Source organism: Hippocampus zosterae, chromosome 15, assembly GCF_025434085.1.
Source record: "Hippocampus zosterae strain Florida chromosome 15, ASM2543408v3, whole genome shotgun sequence".
Lineage (NCBI taxonomy): Eukaryota > Metazoa > Chordata > Actinopteri > Syngnathiformes > Syngnathidae > Hippocampus > Hippocampus zosterae.
Window position 1 is genome coordinate 5,671,755 of NC_067465.1, and position 26,684 is coordinate 5,698,438.

Sequence of the window (26,684 nt, forward strand, 5' to 3'; positions counted from 1 at the left end):
CTATTTTGAGTTCAACTGTTTGAATGACTATCTTGTCTTTTCTTCGTCCTCACAGAGAGCATCAGGAAGGTGCTGGACAAACAGGCCATTAAATTTGTGAAAGCTACCAAACTGGACACCAAGAATGGGAAATCGGAAGACAGGATTCTGGTAAGAGACCCCAATACTCTAAAAGAGTCCCTTTTAGGCCCTTTTCTGCTTTCATGCCAAATGAGATATTGACTTTGATTATGGAATATGAACTTTGAGAGAAAACCAAGTTGTCTGAAGCCGAGCGGAATCCAATCGAGCTTAATTGAGACAAATTGAAAGACCTATAAGAAGTCACAGATTAGGCATCCTGTCGCACTAAGCAGACGCGTTGAAAATCGGGGCTTAAGGCAGATGCTGCCCAAGTAAAGCAAAGTGGACACTGTGTCATGGCCTACTGAATCTAGCCACGGAGTTTATTAGATGTGGCAGGGTGGCCTTAATGCCACGGGCAAGAGTTTGGTGCGTGCATGTGTGAGCCTGACATTGTATCTACTCTACACTTTGTCATGTATTTATTTATTGATGGATTTATTTATTTATCAATCACAATTCCTGTATTTTGTATGAGAGTATATCCCAAAGGGGGCTGTGATGCGTTCAAGGTGCTTTGTTAGCCCAGGTCACCTCCGCGTTGACAAAGTATGACTTGCTCAGTCGCGCTAGAAATATTTCCTATTGCATTAATCCGTTGAGGTTTTTTTTTTTTTGTTTCTCCAGCATCCTCCTTTCACCACACTTACCCGCCCCCTCCCATGTCCCCACTCTTTCTGTCATGTCCTCTCTTTGTTTCCTCTCTACCTCCCTCTTTCCCTGTCATTTTAATCACTCTCCTCCTCATCATTGTGCCCCCCGACCCCCAAGCCCCCTTGTTGTGCTCCGCCCCCCCCCCCCCCCCCCCCCGACATGCCAGTTGCCTCTCACTCTCTGCATCTCCCTTATGCCCTTCCCTCTATATTTAATCCGGCCTATAAAAAGTATCGAGCCCCCTCTTTCGATCACAGGCAATTCAATTAGTTGCGAGATTTATTTATTTTTAGTGTCCACGTGAGCCTTGGGTACTGCTCTGGATGCATTCAAGGAGGAAAGGAGATATAGGCATTCATTCTTGTTTCAATCGAAAAAATTGATCCGTTTCAGAGGTGTGATGGTGAGCACGTGAGGGAGATCGGAATGCTCTCTTCATTTCTCTGTGCATTGAGCACTCATCTTTCATACGCTTTCAAGGGATACGAAACTTCTTTGGCAATTTTCAGCAGTAAAAAGTGATACTTTGTCCAAAACGAATTTGAGAACTTGATTGATTTTCATGCACGATTAATACCTTTTAAAAAGACATTTTTAAGTTGAGGCTCATGTGATGTCATTTTCAGTCGACAGCCGGATGCGCTTTGGAAGGTGTTAATGGCACATGAAAAATCATGAAATGATTAAATTCATTCTGGACAAAATCTTTCAACTTTTTATGGCTGAAAATGGATAAATAAGTTGGCTCTGCCTTTAGGCTTCAAAGCTGAAAAGAAAGCCGACTCCTCTTGCCCGTGATGGCTCATTCCTGAAACCCGAAGACCCCTTTTTAGCTGGCTCTGCTGGTTGATTTGGTTTGGTGGCCAAATCAGGCACATCCTTTGTTTGTTCGAACTTGCTATTAAGTCTGTTGTCCTCTGTTTTTATTGTCTGCCCCCGTTTTCCGCCCGTGGAGATCGATGGTATCCAGCTGTCTGCGTATGTTGACTGCACCAGCCATCAAACCATGACACACATGTATATCGACACGGTGGAGAGCCCCCCCCCCCCACCCCCCACCCTTCCCTGGACTCTTCCAGACGCAGGCAGAAGGGTGTAGCATCACAAGCAAGAGCCACCCAGGGCAATCTGTTGGAGCTGCATCAACATGCATGCTTCCATCATTCAATGTACACACACACATGCGCACACACACGGTTCAGTGCCCCAAACCTTCCTACATTGGTACCCTCATTATTACAACACCCTATTTAAGGATGAAAGACAATTCGAAAAACAAAGTATTTCTTTAAAGGCCGAGTGGGGGAGGAGGTGTTAGACCAGAGGTTGCGATGCAGCACAAGGATGGAAAAAGAGCTGAAAATGGCTTCAGAGCGAGTAGGGATGACATTTTTGATGCGTCGCGATGCCCCAGTTGTTGTTGATTTGGCCCTTCCGCCACTTATTTGTCCCGATTGGTCGCTCGGTTTGATCCAGTGCGGCTCCATCGCTCCGAACTAATAATGGGCCCATTAGTGCAAGAGACTTTCCCTGTTTGACGGTGCTGAACACACTCGAGTGCATCGGAGATTTTTTTTCATTTTTTTTACACTCTACGCTTCCAGCGATGTCCCTCTAGTGAGACTCCAGCATTGCTGTGGTTTGAGGTTAAGTTTGTGGTGTTGAATGCAAAGACAGTTTCTGCCCAGTTTGTGGTCTTGCGTAGTCATAGTTGAATCGTCACTTGGAAAATGTGCTAGTCTGTATCGATGTAAAATACGCCGCTTGGTAGAATTTCCATGTGAGCCCATTCATCGACTAATCGGGACTCTTATTGGTGACTGGTCGACTAGCAAAATAGTGTTTTGTGGCAGCCCTTTTGCACGCGCTCAATCTCAGATGGTTTTTGTTTTTCAGGGCCTCCGTTATCCCCATTAGAGGTGTCAACGAGAGAGCCTCGTGCAAAACAATAATTGTAAAGCTGAGGGGAGATGTCAACTTAATGAGACCCTGCATTCGCTGCATTCGAGACAGCCATTCAGAATGTTGCGAAGAGAACTAAAACAGTCATTCAGAGGCTGGACCGGAATAATGGCTCCAAAATTGACCAAAATGATGGCAAGGCAAAATCTTTGGAAATAGAAAAGCTTCAAGTCAGGCAAGCACTCGGCCTGGATTCGGAAGCCTTTTTTGCTTGCGAGCCGTGGGAGGTTTGAAACAAAGGACAAAAAAAGAATTCCATAAGCAAGTTGGCACCTTGATCAACACAAGTTTTTGCTCAAGTCGTTGAGCTGTGAAAAAAAAATAAAAAATACAGAGTACTGAGCAATAAAATCAGAGGCAACTGGCGCTCGCGGCAGAATGCTACGTTGTCATATTTGCAAGCATTCTGTCAACACTCCATATTTCGGTGTAATACGCTGGTGTCGCGGTGCGTACGACCACGTCCTCTTCGCACGCCGCGCCGCGTGGAATCGCTCCGTGACTGTCGGCATTGACCATCTGACAGTGCGTGATCTCAGCCTTCCGTTCTGTAATTAGAACTTGACGAACATAGCACATGTTGGTAGCCCGTGGCGGCGAGTCTATGAAGTGTCACTGCTGACCTTCTCTTCTCCGCCCCATGAGGAGACAAATAAGCGTTGCCCTGCGGTGCCAGCAATACACACCAAGTATTCCATCTTCTCTCCTTCCGACATTTTAATTTCCTTTCTTCTAGTTTCCTCACTTGGATATTCTCCTCCTCGCTTCTTCTTTCCCCGTCCTCCTGGCGTCTCTTCGGCCCCTTGCTCATTTTTAAGCCCTGATCTCCACACGTTATTTCCTCTCATGCTCTGAAGCCGATCCATTTGTCAGCCTTCGTTCGTGTATTGAAACAACCACACGCACGTTTCGTTATCTGCCTGCCAGTGCGCGATTCTGAATTGTGCTGACTTGTACGTGACACAACATCCCAAAGATAGTTTGTGAATTACCGGGCACAGAGCTGTAATGTTCCGCCTTCACAAGGTCAAATGCTTTTGTCATCTTGTTGCAGTCTCCTGACTGTGTTCCAGGTCAGAAAGAAAGACCTACTCGCTATTGGTCGAGCAGTTTTTCGGCGGAGTTGAGCCCCGGCTCATTCGCTTGAGACCAGGCCGGTCCTTCAAAAACGAGCTGAGACAAGAAATGAGATGCTGCCATTATTGGTCTGCAGTTTAAAATGTTTTATTATTATTGTTGTTCAAGCAGGGCGGCCCGGTAGTCCAGTGGTTAGCACGTTGGATTCACAGTGCAGAGGTACCGGGTTCGATTCCAGCTCGGGCCTCCCTGTGTGGAGTTTGCATGTTCTCCCCGGGCCTGCGTGGGTTTTCTCCGGGTGCTCCGGTTTCCTCCCACATTCCAAAAACATGCGTGGCAGGCTGATTGGACGCTCTAAATTGTCCCTAGGTGTGAGTGTGAGTGCAAATGGTTGTTCGTCTCTGTGTGCCCTGCGATTGGCTGGCAACCGATTCAGGGTGTCCCCCGCCTACTGCCCGGAGACAGCTGGGATAGGCTCCAGCACCCACCGCGACCCTAGTGGGGATCAAGCGGTTAGGAAGATGAATGAATGAATGAATGAATGTTGGTCAAGCAAGTGCATTTTCTAGCCGTTTGAGGCGCAGGGTTGTTATTTGAGGAATAAGAGGAAAATTGTGACCTTCCACCTTCCACCTTTCATTCTGCGCTCTTCCAACCACTCTAAAGTCCACTTTGAACACGGACCTGGGGCAGCTCTGCTTTCAAAGGCCACCGCGGGACAGAGTGACAGACAAAACAATCAGCAGGGATGTGCCGTCATGAGGCAAGCTTTTCTTCGGCGATGGACGCGAACCGCGTCTTCCCGGACGTTTGTCAGTGAGAAAGCGGAGCGTACTCGCTAAGGGCTAGCTCATTTTGCCTCACCACAGCAAGCGGCAATGTCCGTCCGTTTGCTCCCTCTGTTGCTCTTTGTCTACAACGTGTGTGTTGGAATCGCCCTTGTGGTTGAGCGACAAATACCGCCGGTGACCGAATGTGTCTCTGATCCCCAGCTCGTTGCGTCAGAGGCTTCGCCGCATCGTACGGGGCCCCGCAGACGCCGACTGTGATTTGCAGCGCGTCCTTTGAAGTACTTTGTCCAAGAAGCCGAAGCTGACGTCTCATGATTAATATTGCCACCCCCGCGCCCCAACCCCTGCCCTCGAATGGCTGCAACACGCACACGCGAGAGGGAACCATTATTTCCGTTTACGGCTTGTACTTGCACTGCCCAACACCGCCTTGCCGTTTCGCTTTGGGGGCGACCGCGTCTTTAAACTGGTGCAATCTCAGCAAGGGCGCGACTGTTTTCTCTCGCCGCCCTCGGCGACCATCGTCTTTATTGTCTTGGTGGCCCGTCCGACTGAGGATGGTGGCTCAAAAAGTAACATTGAATTAAAAAGCAGAATTTCTTTTTGCACAACTGAAAGTATTCAAACCAAAAAAGCAAATTCAACTGATATGTAATACAAAGCGGTGGCCACGTTTGCTCTTTGCGATGATTAATGGTAGCGGCTGTGATTCTTCTTTATGGCTTGATGCTATATGGATGTATTTTTATTGCTCGAGAAAAACGCCTTTTGGTTTCTCACTAGAGATTTATGCAGTCTTAATGCACTTCATGACAAAGGTATCAGGACACAAATCCAATCAGATCAATTATTGGATGCAAAGATCAACACCGTTGACGTTTTCACCGCTATAACGATCACATTTTATAGTCTTTAGTCTATAGTCTTTAAAGCCCTCCTCAAAACTTACTTGTATTCTTTGGAGTTCGACTCAGCATGACTTAGATTTGTTCTTGATTTTACTGCTTGGTGCTTTCTACCGCCTTTATTACCGATTCGTCTTTCTGTTTATTGTGTATGTTAAATCGCTCCGTGTACAGCACTTTGTATGCAGCGATGGCTGTTTGAAAGTGCTCGAGAAATACTGTTGACTTGACTTGACTTGACATTTCAAAGTCCCGATTTAAACGTCACTCATTTTCCATTTGCCGATTTTGCTTCCGATGAACGCCTTGATAACAAAAATCACAGCGACCAGATTTTTCCCACGAAATAGTGAACGGGCTTTTGTTTACAACGAAGCCTGGGAAGCTAATTGCCGCCGCGCCCTCGCTTATGAACAAAAAGTACAGCGCGGGACTCCGCCACATTACTGATCGACTCGTACATTGTTGGACGCCAACAGCGATTTTTAACCACATAGTGCTGTTTTTAAGACATCTAACCAAGAAATATTGACAGATCCAATGAAGGCGGAAGTAATCCAGGTAAAAGATTACTCTTCCCCCCACCCCCAAAAAAATATTCTGGAAAAAGAAACCTTAACCCGAATTTAAGGATCTGCCTAAAAAGGCCAATTGCTGCCAATATGTTCTTGTTCAGCATACAGCGGATCAAATCGAAGACATCTGAAGGCCTGAATTATTCACATGATGAGACCTGCCAGATTGTCTTTGAAGGAAGTCGATGCCCTGACGGTCTCTCCTTCTCGTTGCGAGGCATATGCTTCCTCCTGCGTTTAAACTGCCGCTGGGATTGGACCCGGTAGTTTCCTGCAAAGGCTCAGTGGTGCACTGTTGTCATAGAAAGGACACTTTGTATCTCTTTCTAATGTCCACTCCCCCCCCCCCCCCCCCCTCCCCACCCTCAACTCATTTCTTGAGCTTCCTTTGGATGTCCATAGATGAATAAGAAGTCGGCTTCTGGTGTCCTCGCTAGTAGAAATGGAAGAGACGAAGAGGACTGTATTATCGGGATGCAAATCTCTTTCTCCCACCCTGTCTTACTCGCTCGCTTTGTACGTTTCGTTTTCTTTCTTCTCCTTAGCGCCCCTCAGCAGGGTGCCATTAACCATTCAGGCCCAGGGAGGCCTTGAGGAATTGAAAGCGACAGAGCAGAAAAAGAATAGAAATACTGGAGCTCGGAAGGAGAGGGAGGGGGGGGTCGAGAGAAAGCGAGACCGTAGGACTGTAGACGCAGACAGAGCACTGTAACACATTCGGAGATGGATGGGATTAGGGATTAGGGAGAAGGGTGGCGTCAGTAAACAAATTTCCATGGGGATGAAGAGAGAAATCTGCGGAATGACAGAGGGCACGATGCGAGGGTTTTACAGTCAAGACATTGAGGAGAATGGATACACTCAACATGGCATTTATCGCATGCAAGTTTTTCACGATTTGGGCAGAACGTAGAAATATAGTTACAATCTGCTGTTACGAGAGGAATCAGAGTTGCTCATAACGGGATTAGGGGAAAACCATTTTTCCTCTGCAGCTCCTCGATGATAAATCACGCTCAGTTCAAAAAACGTATGCATGCGTGCCGTGCGATGGCCTGGCAAGTGTGTGACGGTGTACCCCGCCCATTGCCCGAAGACATCTGGGATAGGCTCCGGCACGACCCTTGTGAGCAGAAGTGGATTAGAAAAGGGATTGATGGATGGATAGTTTGCTTGGTATAAGTATGAGCCTGTGACATCACAAAATGTGAGCATTTTCCCTTTTCCAGGCTGTCCCTGCCGTTACATTCAGCTACTCGTTTTTAAGAGAAAACAGTGGTACCTCTACTTACAAACGTCTCTTCGTGCAAAATTTTCAAGTTACAAAAATGTCTCGACAGGAAAATATTGCCTCCCGTTACGAAAGAAATTTGAAAATGCCAAAGGTAAAAAAAATACAGGATGGATATTTAAATCGATATCGATAATTCGATTAGATATGTGTCTGCAGCGTCGTCATTTGCCCCTCCGGCCATGAGGTGGTGTTCCGATTGTTTTATCTAAATGTGAATCACCCAGAAAAAGTGTTCAGCAGTCGGGCGATCGCTCACTCTGCTGATGTTTGCCTTGGACATTTTGGAAGGATTGTTAAAAGTCGACAAAAGCAAACGTCCTTGGATCGGTTCTTTACAAAACGCCAGTCAAAAAAAAACACTTCTGAGAGGGCAAAAAAACCCCGATGAGGACGCAGTTAAAAGTGCAACGATCATCGTTCTTAATCTTTATTCTTTGTTTTTTACATTATGCACAACTCATTTAGTGTGCAATAATCTAATTGTAACATGTATTTGCTACATATTTTGATGCTTTAGGAAACGTTTACGTCTAAATTTTGGGGGGGCTCGGAACGAATTAGGGCATTGACATGGAAAACGCGTCTCTACTTGCAAAATGTTCCAGTTGAGAAATTTCTTCCAGAACCAATTAATTTCGTAAGTCGAGGTACTTCTGTACTCCTTTTCATCTCCGCTTTGTCACTCGCCACTTTTCAAACCTTTCTCTTCCTGCCCCCGACGAGCTCCTTTTGTTTTTGTTTGCGAGCGTATTTTGGGTCGTTATTTTGCGGCCTGATGAAGGATCTCCCCCAATTAGTTTTGGTTTCATCTTTTAAATTGGTTCCAAATGTTTGATGAGTTCATTTTTCTGCTGCCATCGCGCGTTACATCAACGAAGATTAATGACCCCATTCCAGATGAAGCCATGCAAGGCCGTGCCATGATATTACCTGCTCTGTGTTACAACAGATGAGCTCCTTTCTGATAGCGCCCTAACATTGGACTCAGGTTGTCAAGATGTTGATGATAATATTCGTGTTGTTGTTGACGTTATTGTTTGTTCCATAGATACGGACAGCACATTGATACGGATGGGATTTAAAAATATATATTTTATTTATTTATTTTATTTTGTTCAGAAGTTGACTTTGCATCGGTTCTCATGCAGTGCTGCAACCACTCCAGTAGAACTCAACTGTAATTCTGCAGTCGTGCGAAGTACATGTCAATCGTAATGATTAAACACAACATGCTTTAATGATGACAAGTAATCGATAAATGTTGTTTGCAGGGCAGTGTCTTAATGCAAATGTTGCCTGGTTTGCGTTATCTGAATTTTGCTGTACCAGTGCTCTCGATTTAGAGGGAGAATGCACATTTTTCAGCTGCAGAAAACCCTCTGTATCATTCCTATCTTGTCTTTGTCCTTTTTGTCCTCCATTTGCCGAGTTTTTGTCTCACAAATGAACCCCAATTATATTTCCCAGTGTGCCGCAATAAATATGACTAGCCATAATATTTTACGTACTACGCAGGCACGATCAGAATTAGCTAATGTCTCAGTGCTAAGCATGATTTACAGGTCATTTGAAAAAAAAAAAAAGCCATGTGTTGCTCTGAATACAAAATGTGTGTTTTTTAAATGCTGTGATTTGCATTATACATTCGCCACCCTGTGACGGTAAATCTTCCCTCAGGTCCTGGCAACATGGAGACTGTATCTCTTGGCTGTCAAAGTGCCTACAAAGGTAAATGTTACTCCTCTCTTACTTGAATTTTATGGCTATCATTTTCCAACCTTAATATTTCACACACACAGACGGCATTGATATACAGCAGTAGTGGCTGTTTGGGGCACAGAAGATAGCGATTGCAATGACCGGTTTAACGCATTTGTGTCAGCTTTTTGGCAATGAACAAGTGACTTTTGTTGTTCAATCTGGGCGGAAATTAATCCTATAAATATGCGATGCTTCACTCAGCAGCCGTTTATCCTCCCTAAGGTTTTCTAGAGCAGGGTTACCGGGCCACAGCCCATTTGGGACCGGGCCGCACAGAGACGGACCTTGCGAGCTGTGAGCATATCGACTCCATCAGACGTGGCGGAAATGTGCGCGACTCTTGCCAATCGGAGTCCTTCTAGCATTTGTTTGCAAGTTGAGATCAACGGAATCCACCAATAAATGAAAGAGTAGGCAGTATAGAGAAAGTAATTGTAACCAACTGGCAAAACGGGGCAGCTGATGGGCAGCCATCATTTCCCAAGATGAAGCCATTTGGACCAGACAAGTTCTTCGCCTCACGGTATCTCCAGAGCAATGTGGAGGAGGAAGCCGTCGTGCGTGGTATGTCGTCAAAAGCTAATAGCAGCCAAGTGATCAATTGGAAAGCATGAAAACCCGAGCGGGGTTGACACAGCCCGCCCACTTAAACATGAGCTGTTTAGTCGCTAATAACTAGCAGGCAGCCACCGGATGAAAGCAGCAATCAAAATCGTGTCTCATTTGCCAGTAGCAGTGATGCCGACGCCTTATTTAGGATCGAAATGGAAACATTAACTCATTCATTCCCAAAGACGTTTTTAAACGTCTTTTCAGACTTGTCTAGTCTAGAATTGGTTGGTACTGAATGAGTTAAGGAAATAGCAGCAGGGAAAACGGAACAATCAACGTTGGATACAACACGACCATGATGCGTTTTGTTTCAGGTGGAAGTCACGTTCAACTTCTTGGAAATCCGTGCAATGAACACTTATCCAGAACATCAGGTACCGATGCCGTACGTGTTTCCTGTTGCTGCTCGGACCGAATAAAGATGGAGACAAACGCGATCTTATCTCCATCCTGTAGGTTCTAATCGACACAGACAAGACGACTTATTCGCTGAGACTGGAAACCCAGGACCAGTTGGATCACATGGTCAGTCACATCAACTACGCCCTCTCCCGAGTCTTCAACAACTCCATTTATGCGTAAGCATTAAAAAAAAGACTCCCTTTTGCCTCAAGGCAACAAGCTCGTCCTGTTTTCGTGTTGTGTAAGATGAGAAGAAAAGACGAGTTGGGCAACAGTGACAGTGCTCGACAGAGATTTGGGATGTTGGCATCTTCACTTGTGGCCGGCTTTCCGCTTCGGCGGCCAAGTGAATCCGTGTATCGCCGTGGTTTGCATTCAACCCGGTTTTGTTGTCGTGCTACATTCTGACACCCAGCAATCGTTGGGAACTCATTTAGCCATCTGACACTTGACGAGCTGAGAGCTTGCAAAACCTCATTTTTAGTGAGTGACACATAAGACACTGCTTTACCTCCTCAGTGGGACAAAGAAAAGTGACCAAAGATGGCCTCGAGATCATTTCCCTGGCCAACGTTGTCACTCATGAGCAGAATTGAAATTAGATGAGAATTTCACATCACGATTACCATGACCCAAAGGATGACAATTCTTGGGATAGTCACGACATGACTTCATGAAATGTTAACCGACGACGGACCCGTGCTCCGAAAGCATTGCAACATATTTGACTACAAATCCTAAAATGACGAAGCTTCTGTACATTTATACAAAACTGTGAAATTGAAATGAGTTTCCAAGCATGCAAGCGATCTCTTTGTCTCTTTTCTCATTGTATCGCGCTTGCTCTCACAAAATGTTTCCAATACTTTAGTGAAGTACAACCGAACGCGTGCATGCATGCTAGCGTATTGTTTAAGCTTCCGTGCCTGCGTCCATTAATACAATGCGACCTGTGTATGCGTTCAATACAGAAATAGCACCCGTAAAAAAAAAAAAAAAAAAAAAAAAAAACCAAACAAATATTTTTAAAAAATGTAATGTGTGCACATTTGGTTCAGTTGGTTTCGGGTTTATCCTGACATTTTTATAATTAAAACTATGCATTAAGTGATGCGTCGCTGTGCGCCCGATTGAATACGTACTTTTATACTTATTACATATTTCGCAGCTCTGATGGCGTGAAGGAAAATGTCTCTCTTGTCAACACTCGCTCACAAAAAGCCGCATCCAGTTGACTGATTCCAACTGTTGAATATTGAGGTTTTCGCCGTGCATTTGTGCTTATTTTAATATGCTGGTCCCGCTTTTTGGTCTGCGCGCCATTTACATGTGAAGCTCAAGCGGTCCATCCCGCTGTCGAGGGTCCTTTAAAGTGGTTTTCTTGTGTTGTGCGCACGAGAACCGCGTTCGTACTCGAGCAAAAGCCGACGCACCCGCAGAGCAATTAAACTTTCCTTTCAAGCAAACGAAACTTGACAAGTGTGAATCCAGCGTGGCTCCTTTATCTCAAGCGCAGTGGTCTCGTACAGACTTGACGATGGACTCGCAGAAAAATTGCACATCTTGGCAGCGGTTAATTTCAACTCTTTAACTACAAGTAAAAATTGTGTGACATGACATTTCTTTTTTTGCAAGTATAACGTGCAGTGTTTCCGAGAATGTAGCCACTCACTCGCTTTTGATTTGCATTCATCAGTCATCAGAACTCCGTTCAGCTGAAATACACCTTTTAGTCACTCAAAGCATTCCATTCACATTTTAATAATGCGGGCACCTGCTTGATTAAACCATCATAACATTTTCTGCTTGAGTGTATTCTATGTTGACAAAAAAAAAAAATCTCCTTTATGGAATTTGAAAACTATTTCCATTTTTGTCACAAGAATGGTTGAGAAAATCTTTTTTTCCCCCCTCGCCAAAGCTTTATTTCGGGAGTCCTCTATTTGTGATGCAGTTGCATTCCTATGACGGCAACGTAACCTGAATTAGTCCAGTAATTGAATTTGACATGAACCCAGTTTAATTTAGCACAGACCTCCGCAAACGGAGTGTCAGCATCATCGCTGTAAATATTCATTCATTCATTCATCCTCCGAGCCACTTGATCCTCACTAGGGTCGCGGGGGGTGCTGGAGCCTATCCCAGCTGTCTTCGGGCAGTAGGCGGGGGACACCCTGAATCGGTTGCCAGCTAATCACAGGGCACACAGAAACAAACAACCATTCACACTCACACTCACACCTAGGGACAATTTAGAGTGTTCAATCAGCCTGCCACGCATGTTTTTGGAATGTGGGAGGAAACCGGAGCACCCGGAGAAAACACGCGCAGGCCGGGGAGAACATGCAAACTCCACACAGGGAGGCCGCAGCTGGAATCGAACCCGGTACCTCTGCACTGTGAAGCCGACGCGCTAACCACTGGACTACCGGGCCGCCCGCTGTAAATATTTAAATGAGAAATGCATTTCGGCCATAAATATGAACCGATCAAATGAAAAACAGGACCGGTCATCATGGCTGTTAGTGAGTGCGCCTCCTTGTGTGTTGTAGCCATGTTCTCTTTCTACATTCCTTCAAAAAACGTTGACTTGGCTCATCTGACTTCTGTTTTATGCATATTCCATTTTGAACACGTGTTTATCAAATACTTTTTTTTCCCTTTCCACAAGTGAACAACGAAAAGCTGTTAGCATACCGTATGATAATGCGCTAATCACAGTTGCAACCCTCCCGTCTTTCAGTCCTCCCATTTGTCGAGCGGAAGGGGACACGACGGATGGAATTCAGCAGTATTCACCAATTTCGGAGTCATCGCTCGACCCCCAGAAAACCTGCGGTGAGTCGACCTTTTGCTCACTCGTCTCATGTAGTCACGTATTTGTTGCACCCGATTACCGGCCCCGGTGAAAAGAGTCGGTGAGTTATCAGAAGGACCATTCTGAGTATGTCCTCTTTTTTTCCAACACCAGCAAAAGTCATCTCAGGTGCATTTACGCCATCGTCGACAACTAAAATCTCCGTTGGCGTTCATCTTTTCTGTTTGTGCCTCCTTCCTCGTCGCGCCAGGGGATGAATTTGTTCTTCTCTCCTTTGTCATTCAGGAGGTTTTTCAGAGACGTACGCGGCTCTTTGTGACTACAATGGAATTGGCTGCAAAGAGGAAGTGCAATGGGTAAGCGATATGCGCAGGGTGCACAATTGCGTCGCTGTTCTCCAACGCCTGAAGAGCGTTGGTGGCTCAAAATTCAGTGAGTCCTTAGCTGGAGTCCTTTAGTTAGCTGAAAACGTGTTTCTATTTCCTGTGCCATTTGTTATGTACCTATGTTTCGGATGCACTATGTTGAGATGCAAAATCAAAATGGTGGCATTGCTGCCCTAAAAATTGGAGACGGTGTAAATGCAAATCTCCTCACACCAGTGAAACAATTCATTCATTCATTCATCTTCCGTACCGCTTGATCCTCACTAGGGTCGCGGGGGGTGCCGGAGCCCATCCCAGCCGTCTCCGGGCAGTAGGCGGGGGACACCCTGAATCGGTTGCCAGCCAATCGCAGGGCACACAGAAACGAACAACCATTCGCACTCACACTCACACCTAGGGACAATTTAGAGTGTTCAATCAGCCTGCCATGCACATTTTTGGAATGTGGGAGGAAACCGGAGCACCCGGAGAAAACCCACGCAGGCCCGGGGAGAACATGCAAACTCCACACAGGGAGGCCGCAGCTGGAAGTGAAACAATTTTCAGTTTTTTTTTGTTTGTCCCCCCCCGCCCCCCTCCTCAACCGTTACTATTCTTGATTATTGATCAAATATAGTGAACGGGATGAATATTGCATTGCAAGTCCGTTTACACTGTGTGTCCCGAAATCTTAAAATTTCACGTTAGGGGCCACTGTGCTCCAAGCACCCCCCCCCCCCAAAAAACAAAAAAACAAAAAAAAAAAGCTAGTCTGATGTCTTTATTTGTGTGGTCAGCTTGCTTACTGGAAGGGGCACCAACAAGTTCATTACGCGTAACATGAAAAGAATTCCGTAGTCCAGTGGTTAGCACGTCGGCTTCACAGTGCAGAGGTACCGGGTTCGATTCCAGCTCCGGCCTCCCTGTGTGGAGTTTGCATGTTCTCCCCGGGCCTGCGTGGGTTTTCTCTGGGTGCTCCGGTTTCCTTCCACGTTCCAAAAACATGCATGACAGGCTGATTGAACACTCTAAATTGTCCCTAGGTGTGAGTGTGAGCGTGGATGGTTGTTTGTCTCTGTGTGCCCTGTGATTGGCTGGCAACCAATTCAGGGTGTCCCCCGCCTGCTGCCCGAAGACAGTTGGGATAGGCTCCGGCACCCTCCGTGACCCTAGTGAGGATCAAGCGGCTCGGAAGATGAATGAATGAATGAATGAAAAGAATTTGGTGCGGTTTAAATGGCCGTATTGTCAGCTGCTTTATTTTCCTCCAACTAATCCTCTCTTGTTTTTTTGTTTTGTTTTTTTCTTCAGGATGTTGACACCATCTACCACTCTCAGGATAACCGGGAATTAAACCTGCTGGATTTTAGTCATCTTGAGAGCAGGTGACGCAATTTGACTCTCTGCGTTTGCAGTTTGGAGTGAGCCTTTGAATTGGACTTTTGGGTTTGTCATCTTGAATTCCTTCCTATTTACGTTCACATTCCCTTTCTCGTCCTCATAAATCTGGAACGAGAAGGACTTCCTGCTGCCTAAGAAGTGCCTTAGTCTGTCATTTCTCCCTCAAGGCAACTCGATTTCCAGTTGTCTTGTTTGTTTCCTCTTGTTCCAACTAATCTGTGGGGAGCTGAGGATGATCGGGAGATTCATGATATGCTTGTCAGTGTCTGGACATAGGACGAGAGAACGACTGTAAAATATCATGCTTTCTCTCGTGTCTCGCTTTCGGGGGTGGGGGGGGGGGGGGGTGGGATTTGTCCTTCATTTTTATGATATTTTGAAAGCAACTGTGTGTGTCGTGCATCCCATGCATTTGAACTTTCAAAAGGCTTACATAATCATGAGGACTTGCAATGTGGGTTGGGAAAAAGAAAGAAAGAAATCAAAACAAAGCCGTTCTTCGAAGCACAGTTGCGGCAATTCATGCATATATTAATGTGTTAAATGGCGAGCAAAAAAAAAAAAGAACCCCACGGCACTTCCACACTCTATTCCAATGAAGTTGCGATGTTGTGTTCAACACAAATAAAAACAGCATACGGTGATTTGCGACTCATGTTCAATCTAGAATTATGTGAATAAACTTCAATGACAACACATTTTATGTTCAACCTGATAAACTTTCTTGTTTTTTTTTTCAAATAATCATTAACTTAGAATTTTATGGCAGCAACACGTACCCCAAAAGCTTGGACATGGTCCCGTTTACCGCTAAGTGACGTATATGGAATTGGAATTCTTTCTTTGGTGTCGGGCTTATACGGGGAAGCTGTCCATAGTCGCAGCTTTTACGGACCTCTCTGGAATGCATCACTAAACACCAAGCGCCTGCGTTTCAGATGAAGTTATCATCTCTAATTGGAAGATGCCAGCAGAAGGAAATTGATTGTCGTGAAATTATTTGCAGGAACATGCAAATGAGACTCTTAAGAGAATGTCTTTTCGACACGATGTTGAACATGAACCTCTTTGGTCTCATTTTATCTTACCGCAGTCCCATTTCCTCACTCTTGCCCTGATTGGACCCATTTACAGCTTTATTGCTGACGACGAGGCGATCATTCTTTGGCTGACTGATGACAGACCAAAAGGCCGTTAAAGCTCAATCCCCCTTCGCTGAATATGCAAGCCTTTTCTCCGAGTCCATCTCTTTTTTTTTTTGCTGCTGCCTGCCTTGAAAATGAGGTCTTTAACATCCACGGGACAAAGGTGATTCATCCATGCAGCCGTTATCCAAGCCCCTTATCCACAGGAGGGTGGCGGGAGTGCCGCAGCCTATCCCGGCTGTCATCGCTCTCGCTTTTACTCTCCCTACCTGAGAACCCCCCCCCCCCCCACCCCCACATAATCAACAGTTGTCTGACAAATTGATAAATATCCCAAACTAGTGTACAAGACTGACCTCTGACAAAGACGTCTTTGTGCAACTAAGCGAGAACAAGATGGACCAACAGACTGCATGAGTAGAAGACGTCAGAGGTCGGTTCCACAGCCTGCTGTCAAAACACGAATCAAGAGTCTGTGCTGATGATATATTTTGACACCTCCCATCATGTTTCACGTCGAGGCTCAGCTGTTGTCGCGAGGGCCGACACGCAGCCTGCAACGCGGCTGTTGGAGTCACTCGCAACGGGGACCCCCGCTGGCTGAATCGCACTTTCACTCTCCCTTTGTCTTTGATTCTTGTTCGATTTCCTAGTCTTTCCCTGGTCTTCTTAAGGGGGGGGGGTGGTTTTTTTTTTCTCCTTCCCATCACTGTGTCCCTTTTTTTCACAGTGATGTACAGCGGGTAGAGCAAAACCGTCGGTTTGGTTGGACACCTTGGGAGGCCTCATTCTGCACAAGAACTCTGAGAGAGAGAGATCTCCTCGGTTTTCTGATTTTCTTGCGCCCACAACTGCAGGTTTCGGCTCAAAGGTCAAAAACGGACCCGGGTCGAAATCTTAAATTGTTTTGGGGGACCGACGGACACTTGACACAATTTACAAGCAGACTGACACGTTTGCAAACGCTTATGTAATTAGAAGACGGCCACCCTGACCTTGAGCTCTCGCTCTCTCTCTCTCACATTTTTCCAATCGCACATTTGCAAACGGACTCGGGCAGCCGCGGCTTTGACAGTTTGTCTGCTGGTCGCAGGTCTGCTTTTTCCAACTGCGAACATGCACTTTGGCTTAAGCCAATAATCCACTGACCGGGCCATCCATCTCAATAAAGCTCTTTCTTTCTCTCATTTTCCCCTCCTTGCCTCTCCCCCCCTCGGCGCGTTAGCGGTATCAGTCATCCTTCAGACAGCGGCCCGGCCCACACTGTCCTCCGGTTCGACATGATAAACTGCACGGGCGGTCACAAAGGCGCTCGGCGGCGATAATGTGACCGTATGAACGCGTGACTGATGTTTGCAGGAGGTCGAGTCGGCCTATTTGCCGTCTGACTTTTTGTGTCGTGTGTTCCAGGGACCTGGCTGTGATTGTGGCTTCCGTTGCGTACAACACGTGGTTCACCAAGCTGTACTGCAAAGACATGCGCATTGTAATGATTGCCCTCGCTCAAACGTGATCGGTTAGCAATGATGTCGGGATGAAGGGAGTGGCTCAATCCAATCCTGTTTTGACTGCAGGGCTCGGAAGTGGTGGACCAGGTCCTTCATACAGTCAGCAAGTCCAACAGCCTGGAGGAACTCACTCTGGAAAACGCCGGGCTAAAATCGTAGGCTTCTTCCTGACGCCCTCCCACTGGTCTCGTCACTTTTGCGTTACAAAGTGCCTTTGTTTGGCTACTTTTCTTCTACTTTGCACCTTCACACATCGCCGCATCTCTTCTTTTGTCCGCCCACAGTTTTTTTTTCTGTCCCTCTTTTTATCTCCTCTCTGCTTCTTTTATTTTCACATCCATCTGTGCCCAGCCTTTCACCTCCGCACCTTCGCTCATCTCTTTGTTGTACCTCACCAACCCCACTCTTATTTTTTTTTTTCCTATTGGACTGACCTTTTCAGTTCTTTTGTGTTCTACACATTTCAAACCGTAGTGTCGATGTCACGTCTCCCCCCACCTGCCTGCAGACGATGGGTTGATTTTTCTGTAGAAATCATCTGGCAGAGTCGGTTCCTCATTTTATCATACTTGAAACGGATTGCGTGTCTTGGGACATGATTAAAAATAAAATTGGGGGTGAGATGTTCAAAAGAAAGTAATATTCTAGCATCGGCTATGCTTTAACATCTTAGGATTGAAATCGCATGACTAAGTTATGATGATATTCAAACATGACGTATGAAATGAAGAGAGACTAAATTGGAAAGTATGTTTGATCGGTTTGTTCGAAACGTCATACACGCAGTTAATGATAACAAACACATCGGTAATTTGATATTATTGAATATAATGACCAACTGTTTTTTTTTTTTTTTCATTTCAAAAGAGATCAGCCAAAAAAAAAAATCAATTCAGCTCAAGACTTAATAATTGTTTGGTTTGATAACTTGCCCACAATTAATGAAAGATATTTTCATTAAATGCCAGTCCCGAGTTGGAACTGCATCCTATTTTGTTCCCTTTTTTTTTCTTCTTCCTCCAGGGATTTCCCCCAGAAAATGGCAACAGCACTGTCAGAGAACCCAGGCTCCATGATTCACTCTCTCAACCTGGCTCACAACACGCTTGACAACCAAGGTATCCATCCGCCTGTGCTTTGGCCTCCTCTTGGCGCTCTCTCGGGCCATCTCTTCGCTTCTCCTTCATCCTGGCTTTCAGATGCTTTTGAAGAATTCCAAATCAATATCCGTTCTCGGCGATCCCTCATTTTCACCCGCTTCTATTTTTACCGCATGTACAGTATTTGTCCTTGATGCCCCATCAATGAGTGGTCCCTCTCAGTACTTCAGACTATTAATATCTGCTCATTGTCCTCCTTTGTGAATCTGAACGCATGTGTGTCATCGATCGATCTATTGATCTTATTTCTTTTCTGGTTCTTTTTTTTCACATTATATATCAAGTTGAGAGTTGATGGTTCCAAGGGCATTTTGTCCTCGACAAAAAAGAATGGAGGTTTCAAGAATAAAGTGTCGGACAAGCAGGAACAGCGTGGTAGTTTTGAGTTTTGGTCGTTGAACAGATGCGAGGTTTTGATATCGGTGAATAATCGACACTATTTAATTAAATGTGATTTCGATGCCAATCAAAATAATTGTGATCGGCACATAATCGCCCCGGCCCTAGTTTCAGGAACCAGGTAGAAGAAGTGGTGCCTGTTCTTCTTGTTTATCTGTGGGAATATGCTGTATTTGAGTCTTTGGTGATGTGCGGGGTCGGACGCTTCAGTTTGATAATAAGCAGCAGAAATGTGTGTGGGCTGCTGTTTTCATAGCATGCCTCATTAGTGGAGCTTCTGAAACGTTCTTTTTTTTTTTTTTTTACAGAATAGATATAATAAATGAGTAAAATAAAAGCCATCCCGTCGCCCTCTTCCGCTGTTTTATTGCCAAGCACTGAGAGGTATTGTTTTGATTGCTCTTTGTTATGTTAGCGCGACCACGAAGGAAGACAAAATGGTTTCCATGAAACGTGGTTTCATGATAATTTACCTTGGAGTCAAAGCTCGATTAAAAAAAAAAAAACAATTGTATAGAGTGTTTTTATTCCTCTTTTTGCTGTTGGGAGCAACGGAACAGTCCCCTCAAAAGGCGCTTGGGAAACATCGGCGCTTGTTCATCTTGGTCTGCGTTTTATGACTGTTGCTTGTCTTGCCTTCCACCAGGAGTTTCCAATCTGATTCAACAAGTGTGTCGTCTCAACAAGGGCCTCCGTCTCCTCAATCTCTCCAAGACGTCGCTTTCTTCCAAAGGTAAGACGCCGAGTATGTTGGAAATTCATCACACCAGTTTTTCACACCATACTCGCCACACGGATGACGAGACCGAGCCGTAACAGAACTGCATTTGTCCAACTGAAAACCAGGTCAAAATCCGAATGAGCTGATCTTTATTTCCCTGAAATCCCACATAGGCATTAGGACACTGTCCCGCTTTGGATTGCTTTTATCTCAGACAATCCAAAAGTCTATTCATGTTCTCGCCAATTTGATTTCAACCCCCCGCCAGTCAAAGGCGGCATATCAATTCTCATGCGGCGAGGCCTCATTTTGCCCTAATGAGCAAATGTTCGTTTATTCGTCTCAGATCGAAATACGTGGAAATAAAAGCAAAAATCTTGAGTGCATTCAGTTTGTTGCTATACCAAAGCTTGAGCTTGCCTTTGTCTCTAAAACTGTTTTGCCAGCTTTTTAAGAGTAACTTTGCTGTGATCGAAAACCTCAATGGGTTGTTGAATGGCTGGCGTGGAATCATGTTTTCATTGCTTAATTTAACATTTGCATGCATGTTTGGAGTTTATCAGTGCAGGGCCTTGCCGTTTTCACAAATTTATGAAATAGCGCTCTGTTTTTTGTGGTTTTTTTTTTTGAAGTGCAGGGTCCTCATGTGAAAATAAGCTGTACCAAGCCACGCAACCCAATGATCAATATTGAGTTGTATTTTGCTTGGACTCTTTTAATATTTCCTTTTTTCCCCACCTTCTCATTGTGTTACTCAGTTTTTGTTGCTGCATTTCTGCCATGTGGCTGGATGATGATTTTAATGAGGTCCCTCACTGGTCCTATGTTTTTTTTCCCCCGTTGTTCCAGCTTTCATGAGAATCTTTTGAAAAGTGAAAAAGAAGGAAAAGGCTTGGCAGGCCGCTACCAAAAGCCTGTTTAATATTAGCCTACCGTAAGAGCTCAGCAAATCCCTCCGGTTATATGGCTCTGCCGAGCTCCCGTGCTCTCTTTCCGCTACTGGGTTTGGTGTTTGCTGTTTGCTAAGAAGTTGCACGTCGGATGATTTTCAGATGATTTCGTGACTGAAAAGTGTTTGCCGTTTGTTCAGACCAATACTGAACTCCCTCTCCCTCTTCCTTCCCCACGACACCGTAGGCGTTGTGTCTCTGTCCCAGGCATTGTGTTCCAGTGACGACTACTCCAATTCTTTGTTGCACCTGGACCTCAGTAAAAACCCAGGAGTTCTGTCTGGAGAGGATGCCACGGTGAGCTCTCAGACATCAATTCATTTGACATGAAGGTCTATGTATCGATGCATTAACAGTCGTCTCCTCTCTGTGCAGAATCTGTACCTCTTCCTTGCCCAGCCCAACTGTCTTGTCCATTTGGACCTGTCTGGGACGGACTGCACAGTGGACTCGGTTTGTAGCTCTGACCTGACATATTCTGTCTTCTCTCATTTTGATTCAGCACAAAAAAACAGACTGGGGGTAGCGTGCAGAATCTAAATGAGTCACTTACTAAAACATAGCCTTTTCAGAACTTGTGTGCGTCATGCATTGAGTGATGATGAACAGAGAGCATCCCAAAAATTGTCTTTTGCAACTTTATCAACTAAGACAGAGCGAGAGACCATTGCTCGTGTCTAATGTTGAAATGTAGCATCCCTGCCACAGAGCCACGATGAAGTCAATTTCATGTCTTGCTGCATTAGCACAAACACTCAACGAGTAAAATGATGACAAAGCCGATTGAGTTCAGTGTGAGTTTAGATGCGTGTCTGCCTACCTCAGAGATGGACTGCAAGGTTGATTGCACTGCACGCGGGCCGTTTTAGTGGGCATCTTAGTGGTGTGGATGTCTGCGATCGTGATAAGAGCTGACTGGGCAGGAGGCCGCATGTGCGGTTTATGGCCACTGTGCCGCTTCCCTTGCCATCTAACGGACATATCGCGCTGAAGTAATGGAAGATAGAGATTTACAAAATAAAATTTTGCCTCAGCGCTGCGATATCAGTCCGATCCATAGCGATGAGCTGATATATCAGTGGAATGGGTACTTACTCTCACTGGCTATAACATTAGCCACATCTGCGCAATATTGTAAGCGCTTAATACAAATAGTGCATCAAAATCTTCGCCTTTAACAGATGCTGATGGCAAGTCTTGACTGAAACTTGACGAATGGTTTTTATTGAACAATATGTTGAGTTTGGGCCGGCACGGCGGTCGACTGGTTAGCGCGTTGGCCTCACAATGCAGAGGTGTAGGGTTCGATTCCGGCTGTGGCCTTTCCTGTGTGGAGTTTGCGTGTACTCCCACTTTCCCTGCGTGGGTTTTCTTCGGGTATTCCGGTGCAGTATATTCTAATAATTCACCTTCTAGTACCTACTTTTCCACGTTAGGATTCCTGCCGCAAGTACTTTGCTGGCATACAGTAACTAATCTGTGCATTTGTATCCATCAAAGGGGCAAATGCACCCCAGGGAATCCATTTTTAGCCCCTGCTATGTTCTGACCAGCAAAGATTGCCTGCAGACCACAAAACAGTTAAATTTGGCCATTTGCTGAATCAGTCATCCAAATAGCTATGCGTCAACGTGTACTACTACTTTTTTTAAATTGGAAGAAGAGCTGACTCATGCACATTTAGACCCACTTTCAGTCTTTCAACTGAAATAATGGGATAGGCACATCCACACACTCCAGAAAGGTTTTAATGTCCCTTGAAATGGGTTATAACCAGTGTGAAGCTTTGCTCCCAAACTCATTTATGTTGTTTTGTTTTTCTAATTGTGAGGAGGGTGGTCAAACACAGCCATTGAAAACACCTCACACGGCTTTGACGTTTTCCCGTATTTTGTATTCCTCCTCGGCTGTGTCGATAGGAATGTTCCCACTGCATTTCTTGGAATGGCAATGGAAGAATCCCAACTTTTTATCCATCCACCCATTTTCTAATCAGCTCATCCTCACAAGGGTCGCGAGCCCCAACTTGATTTATTCATTCATCTCATTCATTCATCTTCCGAACCGCTTGATCCTCACTAGGGTCGCGGGGGGTGCTGGAGCCTATCCCAGCCGTCTTCGGGCAGTAGGCGGGGGACACCCTGAATCGGTTGCCAGCCAATTACAGGGCACACAGAGACAAACAACCATCCACGCTCACACTCACACCTAGGGACAATTTAGAGTGTTCAATCAGCCTGCCATGCATGTTTTTGGAATGTGGGAGGAAACCGGAGCACCCGGAGAAAACCCACGCAGGCCCGGGGAGAACATGCAAACTCCACACAGGGAGGCCGGAGCTGGAATCGAACCCGGTACCTCTGCACTGCGAAGCCGACGTGCTAACCACTGGACTACCGGGCCGCCTTTGATTTATTTATATATATATATTTTTTCCTTACTCTTCTCCTGGTTTGGCATTTCTGGTGCTCCTCCCTCTTGTTCATACTGCAGTGTATAGTCTCACTATAAATTCCATTGAGGACATGAGGAGCAAGGTTGCTTCTTGAGCTCTTCATTTCATCTGGTGAAGCTGACGTCATGGCATTGCTTGTGATGAGATGTGGGTCACTTGAGCACAAGCTCAGCATCCATGCTAAAGGCGTATCAGATACGTATCCAGTTTATATCCACATAGAAAAGAGGCCCGGGGTTTGATTTGAAAACAAACAAAATTGAATTTGCACTGTTCACATTGAGTGAAAAATCTGATACATGTCCACTAGTCCACCCGGATTTGTATGTAAAGTGATGTGATCCTGCAGATGTGTCCTCTGCGCAGAAAGCTATGTGGAAATTGTACATAAAGCGGATGTGAATTCACCATTCAGTCCTGTGATTGAGATTTGGGTTGCATCAAAGAATTAGGAAAATCATCCTGGAACCACTGCGAACGGCTGCCTTGTCCTAATCTGACCAAGGGGATTATCCGTTTTCCCTCCAATTCTATTCAGTCATACATGTAGTATGCAGCCTTCTTTTTTTTCTTTTTTTTTTTTATAACAATTTGTGGAGCGAATTTCCATTGTGATGCATCATACCAGGGAGGCCCAAGTGGGGTACTCGACAGCCCCTTATCCAACCTGTTTTTCACGTTGCCCTCCTCCAAAACACCAGATTCAAATGATCAGATCATCAGCCAGCTTTGCAGGAGCCTGAGAACCTGATTCTGATTAGAGGACGGGGCTTGGGCACCATCATCTTTTGGTTTGGGAATAAGCACAAGACGAATTTCAGTGGTGTTCATTTGTGGAAGATGTAATACCACCGTGCTAAAATTGTACCAGGCAAACATGGCGTTGCAACACAATTACTTTGAACTTTTTCTTTATTGTTTGCGCCTGTGTCTGCCTCTGCAGTTGTTTGGAGCCTTGCTGAGAGGCTGCTGCGCGGACCTTTCCGACCTGAACCTGGCTAAGAATTGCTTCTCCAATAGGTGGGTGTACGCCTCTAGAACTCAAATCAGTCCAATCCCCTATTTCCCCTACCAAAAACGTTTTAGTTTTCTTCTGACTCAGCAAAAAAGGCTTTGTGCTGCCAGCGCTTGTGTGTCGGCATTCAAATTGCGTGCGAGTGCTACTTGAATGCACACTCATACTGAATTTGTGTTTGCCTTTTTATTTTGAAATCTGTCTGATTGGTCATGTGAAGTTGTGGATTTTTATGCTGAAACCATTTTTATCTCTGTCGAACCTCCTTGTTTGTCTGGGTTGTGATATTTATTGGGAATGCGGTTGGACATAACATTTGTGACGAGAAAGAGACAAAGGAGACCACAAAGCCAAAACAAATGGGAAAAAACCCTAAACAGTAGAAGAATAACAATGTATAATTATGAAAGGAATGCGGTGCCACACACCGTGTGAAGAAGGAACACAACTAGCTAGTTGGACAGGACAAGGAGATGTGCTAGCGGCATGTGCTGGGATTGGTGCTCTCCTGCCTAAATACTTGAAGGCACTCTAGATTGTACACGATAGGTCAATCAAGCGAGTTTACATCAGTCTGTGTCCACTGCAAGTGGCCCGGCTCCTTCTATCTGGCAGAAAAAAAGGTTTGAACATGGCTAGTCAACATGGGTGGTCGCTGGTTGCGCTAAAACGTGGGCTAATGGTAAATGCTATCTCGGATGAGAGTTCAACAGCTGTATACAAATAAATACAGTCACCGCATCGGCCAACTTTCTCACTTGCCGTTCTCCAAGCCAGCTTCTTTTTGGCTTGGTCCTGGCATTGGAAGCTAACTGAACATGAAGCCACATGGCTTCAAGTTCAAATATTAGCTACATGAGTGAATTTTCTTGCCTCTTGCGTCACCTCAGATGCGCCATTTGTGCCACCCGACATGGATTTGCATCTGTCCACACACGCCAACTACCTTGTAATTTGAGATTGGCTCAACTCAAGTTCGATCTGAACGTCGAAATGATGAGTAGGCATCTCCCATCCAAAAAGGACCTGGGTGCCCATTCCTTGGGCTACCCGTTAACCCAACCATCCATGCCCAGCAACCTAAGGCACGGATGCAGTCCGCCACAGCTATTAAGAAAGGCGCGGGGACAGTAAATGATCAAATACTTCCAGTCTGTACCCGGGTGCCTAGTTTTCATTTTTAACGCCTCGTCATGGTTCTCTGCCATTCACTTACAACAAAGCTGCCCAACGCGAATGACTCCATCAGATAAAATAACATCTGCTGGTTTAATGGCGCTATATGATGGTCCATTTTTATGATGAAGGCCTGTTTAGAGGTTCCTGCACGATGTTTTAAGCTACAGAAGCACTTCATGAGATGTTTATATTGCCTCACTGTGCCTTAAATGCACAGATGGGTGTTTTTAGTTTTACAGCATGCATGGTTATTTTCTTGAATTGACAGACATTGCATATTTTATCGCACTTAAAGCGCTCTTGGGTTTTGCTGCCGTATTCTGTCTTACCTGCCATGACTATATTCAACGCTCAAGAGTGTCACAATCACGTATGGTTCTGTGACAACCCCTCGCTGATATGACATCATTAATTCACATGCTGGCTCATTGTGGCCGGTCAGACCGTTGCAAAATTCTGGCACAAGAAAGAGCCCGCAGCGCTTGAAGTGAGCTGATACGAATAAAGGATATCTTATCTTATCTTATCTTATCTTATAAGCGGCTGGCTCATGACTGGGGAATACCACCTCATACCCTCTCTCACTATATATATATATATATATATATATATATATATATATACACACACGCACACTCTTTTTTTTTTAACGTCCCTAATGATGAGTTACTGGTAAGAACGCGATAAGAGGCGATTTTTGTCATGTGTCCAAAACTGAATGTGGTATGATTGACTTCTCAGCATGACTCCGATGAATAAGACACAGACACAAAGTTTGACAAAGTATACAGAATGTTGTGGGTCAAAGGGATGCTTGAATAATTGGTCTGAAAGATCATTAAACTTGTGGCAATAGCCGACCTTAACATCCCAGGCAGCACTTTCAGCCTTCACTCACAATTTTCTGTCTCTCCATCAATGCCTGACTAGAATATGTCCTTAATCCCGTTTTTGTAGACATCCTCTCGCTTTCTACGCTGACTGCAGATAGCGGTAAAACATCCCCGTTGTTGTATCTGCTTCATTTCCAGGAAAGCGAGAGATTCTCTGCCAACTTTCCGGCAATTCTTCAGCTCAGCCTTCAGCCTGACTCGTGTCAGCCTGGCCTCCATGAAGGTTCCTCCCGACTGGCTGAGGTGAGGTGAAGGCAGTCGTGCCTTTCAAAAAAGACGTGTTGAAAATGCGCAAATCCACTGCAGGAGTGGCAGTGGTGGTAGATTCATTTTAAGGTAGGTGATCCGATTCATAAGGATTGAACAGATTTGATGTGGCACGATTTTAAACAAAGCAAGACTGTCCCTTCTGAATTTTTCCAAAGTTCTGATTACCGTGCATTTTGATTTTGAAAATTGAGCTGCCCAACACAATGTATAACGACAGCCCCAGTTATGTTTTACTCCATCTGCATGGTG

General features: G+C 45.2%; 2 protein-coding genes across 12 annotated transcripts in view; one reads left to right on the forward strand and one right to left on the reverse strand.

Moving 5' to 3' along the window:
• Positions 1-26,684, reverse strand: part of dad1 (defender against cell death 1) — a 120,358-nt gene that overhangs the window by 45,720 nt on the left and 47,954 nt on the right. The window lies entirely within an intron of this gene.
• carmil3 (capping protein regulator and myosin 1 linker 3) overlaps positions 1-26,684 on the forward strand; it is a 49,375-nt gene that overhangs the window by 3,255 nt on the left and 19,436 nt on the right. For 9 of the 11 annotated variants that reach the window (XM_052088744.1, XM_052088745.1, XM_052088741.1 and 6 more), the window contains exons 2-16: positions 56-150; positions 9,059-9,109; positions 10,069-10,128; positions 10,211-10,332; positions 12,900-12,994; positions 13,260-13,330; positions 14,651-14,724; positions 17,296-17,371; positions 17,460-17,548; positions 18,417-18,511; positions 19,599-19,685; positions 20,811-20,920; positions 20,999-21,076; positions 24,022-24,098; positions 26,304-26,408. In XM_052088744.1, coding sequence (XP_051944704.1) covers positions 56-150; positions 9,059-9,109; positions 10,069-10,128; positions 10,211-10,332; positions 12,900-12,994; positions 13,260-13,330; positions 14,651-14,724; positions 17,296-17,371; positions 17,460-17,548; positions 18,417-18,511; positions 19,599-19,685; positions 20,811-20,920; positions 20,999-21,076; positions 24,022-24,098; positions 26,304-26,408 — 1,285 coding nt within the window. The other 2 variants (XM_052088750.1, XM_052088749.1) reach the window with 2 other exon arrangements.